The sequence below is a fragment of the Poecilia reticulata genome, linkage group LG14, assembly GCF_000633615.1.
Source record: "Poecilia reticulata strain Guanapo linkage group LG14, Guppy_female_1.0+MT, whole genome shotgun sequence".
NCBI classification, from domain to species: Eukaryota; Metazoa; Chordata; class Actinopteri; order Cyprinodontiformes; family Poeciliidae; genus Poecilia; species Poecilia reticulata.
The window spans coordinates 7,275,346-7,278,500 of NC_024344.1; the positions used below are offsets into that span (position 1 = coordinate 7,275,346).

The 3,155-nt window shown below is 36.2% G+C and overlaps 1 protein-coding gene and 1 long non-coding RNA gene across 2 annotated transcripts in view; one reads left to right on the top strand and one right to left on the bottom strand.

The window, feature by feature from the left end:
* The window catches only part of pitpnab (phosphatidylinositol transfer protein, alpha b), a 17,791-nt gene that overhangs the window by 7,218 nt on the left and 7,418 nt on the right, over nt 1–3,155 (top strand). Inside the window, exons 3-4 of the mRNA XM_008427160.2 lie at nt 936–1,081; nt 2,342–2,433. Of these exons, the coding sequence (XP_008425382.1) occupies nt 936–1,081; nt 2,342–2,433 (238 nt within the window). The remainder of the gene's footprint in view (nt 1–935; nt 1,082–2,341; nt 2,434–3,155) is intronic.
* Nucleotides 1–3,155, bottom strand: part of LOC103475497 (uncharacterized) — a 13,048-nt gene that overhangs the window by 2,938 nt on the left and 6,955 nt on the right. The window lies entirely within an intron of this gene.

Consider the following 3,155-nt stretch of genomic DNA (forward strand, 5'->3'; position numbering starts at 1 on the left):
TATATATATGTCAATGAAAAGTAAAAACTCAATATCAAGAGGGAGAGAGTTTAGTTTTGGGCAGATTTATCTCAGCAAATAACAGCATATAATGTTAATTGGAGATTAGTAGAGGAAGTGATCAGTTTGTCCTCCATCAGACTAAGTCTCTTAGAATGAGTCAGGAGTGGAAAAGAGCCAGGGAGGAACATCTTTTATTTCTAAGTAACTTGGAAACTGTTGTCTTCTGTTATTTGCAACCAAGTGGAAAATGTTGCCAACTACCCAACCTCCTTATTCATTCTGCCATTAGTTCAATCTTTCAGTGTATGTCCACAGTTTGATTTAGTTTGAGAAAATTCAATAAAATTGCTCTGTGAAAAAAAGACAACAGATTTTATCCTTTGAGTTTGATTGCCTGTAATTAAAGGCATGAGTGAAGTTATTTTAATTCCTTCAACCTCACACCTTCTAACTAAAAGTATATAATATATTACCATTAAAAACTTTTTCCAGCATTGACTCAGTTATGCTTATATAGTTTGAACTTTGCTGTTCAAAATGCTAGATAAATGAAACTAAACATCTTAATTGTGAAAACAATAGAGTAAATGAGCCTTCATTGAGTCACTCCATGCTTGCTGTGTTATAATTGTGCCAAGGCTCAGATTTGTTGAGGTTATATGATGGATTAGAGCTGATTAAGACAAAAAGGAAACCATTGTTTTCTGTTTTAAAATCGCTTGAATGCAACGCCTTAAGATGGAGAAGGAGGTGAAATGAGGAGAACGAGAAAGGAGTTTATATTTGCAACAACAGATTAAATGATTCAGAGCTCCATTAAATAAAAATAAGAGAGAAAATAAGGTATTAATTTTAAATATAACCTGTGATTATGGACTTTTGTTTTACTCGATTTTCATTAACAGTCCAATCCATTGTTCTGTGTTTTTCAGTACCAGGTGGGCCAGCTGTACTCTGTAGCTGAAGCCAGTAAGAATGAGACGGGCGGAGGCGAAGGAGTAGAGGTGCTAAAAAATGAACCGTATGAGAAGGATGGAGAGAAGGGCCAGTACACACACAAAATTTACCATTTGCAGAGGTAAGCATTTTCACAAGAGGTGTGCCAGAAAGTGTGTCTTGTAGAACGTCCACATATCACGTTCACACAGAATGAATTTCTCATTTTATGTTTTAAATACATTCTCTCTTTTTTATAGCCACTCAGACCTTTTTCAACATCTTTCAGTCACCAGGAACTCAATACTTTAGCTACACTATTTGGATCATAAAGTGTAGCAGTTTGGTCTTTATTCGACTCTAATGAAAAGTTTTTAAATATACTATGGTTAATAATATTGCTCCAGTTATTCAGATTACAGTACACCTGCCTATTGTTAGTGTGTCAATGGTGGAAATATTAAAATTCTGGTGATACAAACCAGAAGTATTTTAAATAAAAAATAACTAAGCCAAACATTAAACACTTTGATTGTCCATAGATCAGTTTTATATGATTGACCTTTTTGCAGAGACTCTTTTTTTCTTCTATTAATGATGGTGCAATTGCACATTAACAATTGATACCATTGTACTAGTAATGCCATATAATAGTAGTCATGTCTCTATAACTCCTTCACATTTTGTTTAGTTTGTACCTGCAATTCCAATCCAATGGACTAGAACAAAGTAGTGCACAAAAGTGAGAGTTTTTAATCTTCCTTACTGTAACTAATTTGAAAGATTTTGAATGTTATTTTATTCAGCGATAGAATCGCCATTCACATGTAGAAACTGTTTTTTTTATCCCCCATTGTTGAGTGGAAATTAACTGAGGTTGAAACAGATTAAATGGAGACCACAGAGCATACACTTTCAATTTTTGCCATTGATTCTCAATTGGATTTAGGTCTGGACTTTGACTGGGCCATTCTAAGACCTGGATATATTCCAATCTAAATAATCAGATTAAAATTCTGGTTTTATGTCATCTTGTTGAAGGATTAACCTCTGCCCCAGTTTCAAATCTAAAGGTTTTCACCCTATCTTTACCCGTACTTAGCTCCCGCCATGTTCCCGTCACTCTAACCAAGTTACCGGTAGTTGTCCTGGCTCAAAAAATGCCTTCCCACATCACGTTTAGGTCTAAGTCTTCCATGTTTTCAGTGTCCCCTATATAGATTGTGGCCATTTAAACTTCTTTCAACAATGGCTATCTTCTTGCTACTTTCTCATCCCCAGATTTAGTGATTTATGCTTGCTGGATGTAAAAAATTCTACCACCTTTATATATCAAGGACAACTGCTATACATAAGTTTATAGCAGTTAAACTCATGTAGTTTGTTTTCTATTCTCTTGTAGTAAAGTGCCATCATTCGTCAGAATGTTGGCTCCATCTTCAGCTCTGAACATCCACGAGAAAGCCTGGAATGCATATCCTTATTGTCGTACAGGTATGTATAATTGCACACTGTGGATGGGCACACACAGCTATTTACAGACTAACATACATTTGAACTCTGCAAAACCCTGATTGCGTTTTTTTCTAGTAAGTACAGTCATTTCGTCTAGACTTGATTGAAGATTTGAGCCTAATTTTTTTAATTATGATCTACTTTTGGACCAGACCTTGGACGTTCCAAATCCCTTCTGGGAATAAGTTGTGAACAAGTTCCTGCAATGGAGCTAACCTCCCAGCTAAATTACTAATGCTAACAGTTTTGTCTACATGCCCAATGCACATTTTGGTGTGGCGTCTTTGTCAACTAAAAGAAACAATGGAGATTTCTTTGTTGTTGTCTTCAAAAAGGTGTATTTATGAACGTTTTAAATTGCTTCAGGTAAAAAAATGCTTTCATGCTCTAGATTCCTCTCTTCCTCTCTTCTTTCCTTGTGCCTTTGGGTCTCTGTCACTTTCAAGGAGTAGTTGAATAATTTACTACATGTCCTGTGAGAAGAGCTGTGCAATCACTTGAGCCGTTCAGGCAAAGATCCCGCCACCCGTACACACTGCCAGCTGCCAGACCGCCATCTGTCACACAAACACATTTAAAGGCACAAACCAACTGCATCTCAAACACTGCTCTCGTATCATTTTGAGATTGCCAGCTTGTGCAAATGCTAATAGCTTTCTCAGATATCGTTTGCTGTCGTTAATTGTGTCTTTCTCTGTGTT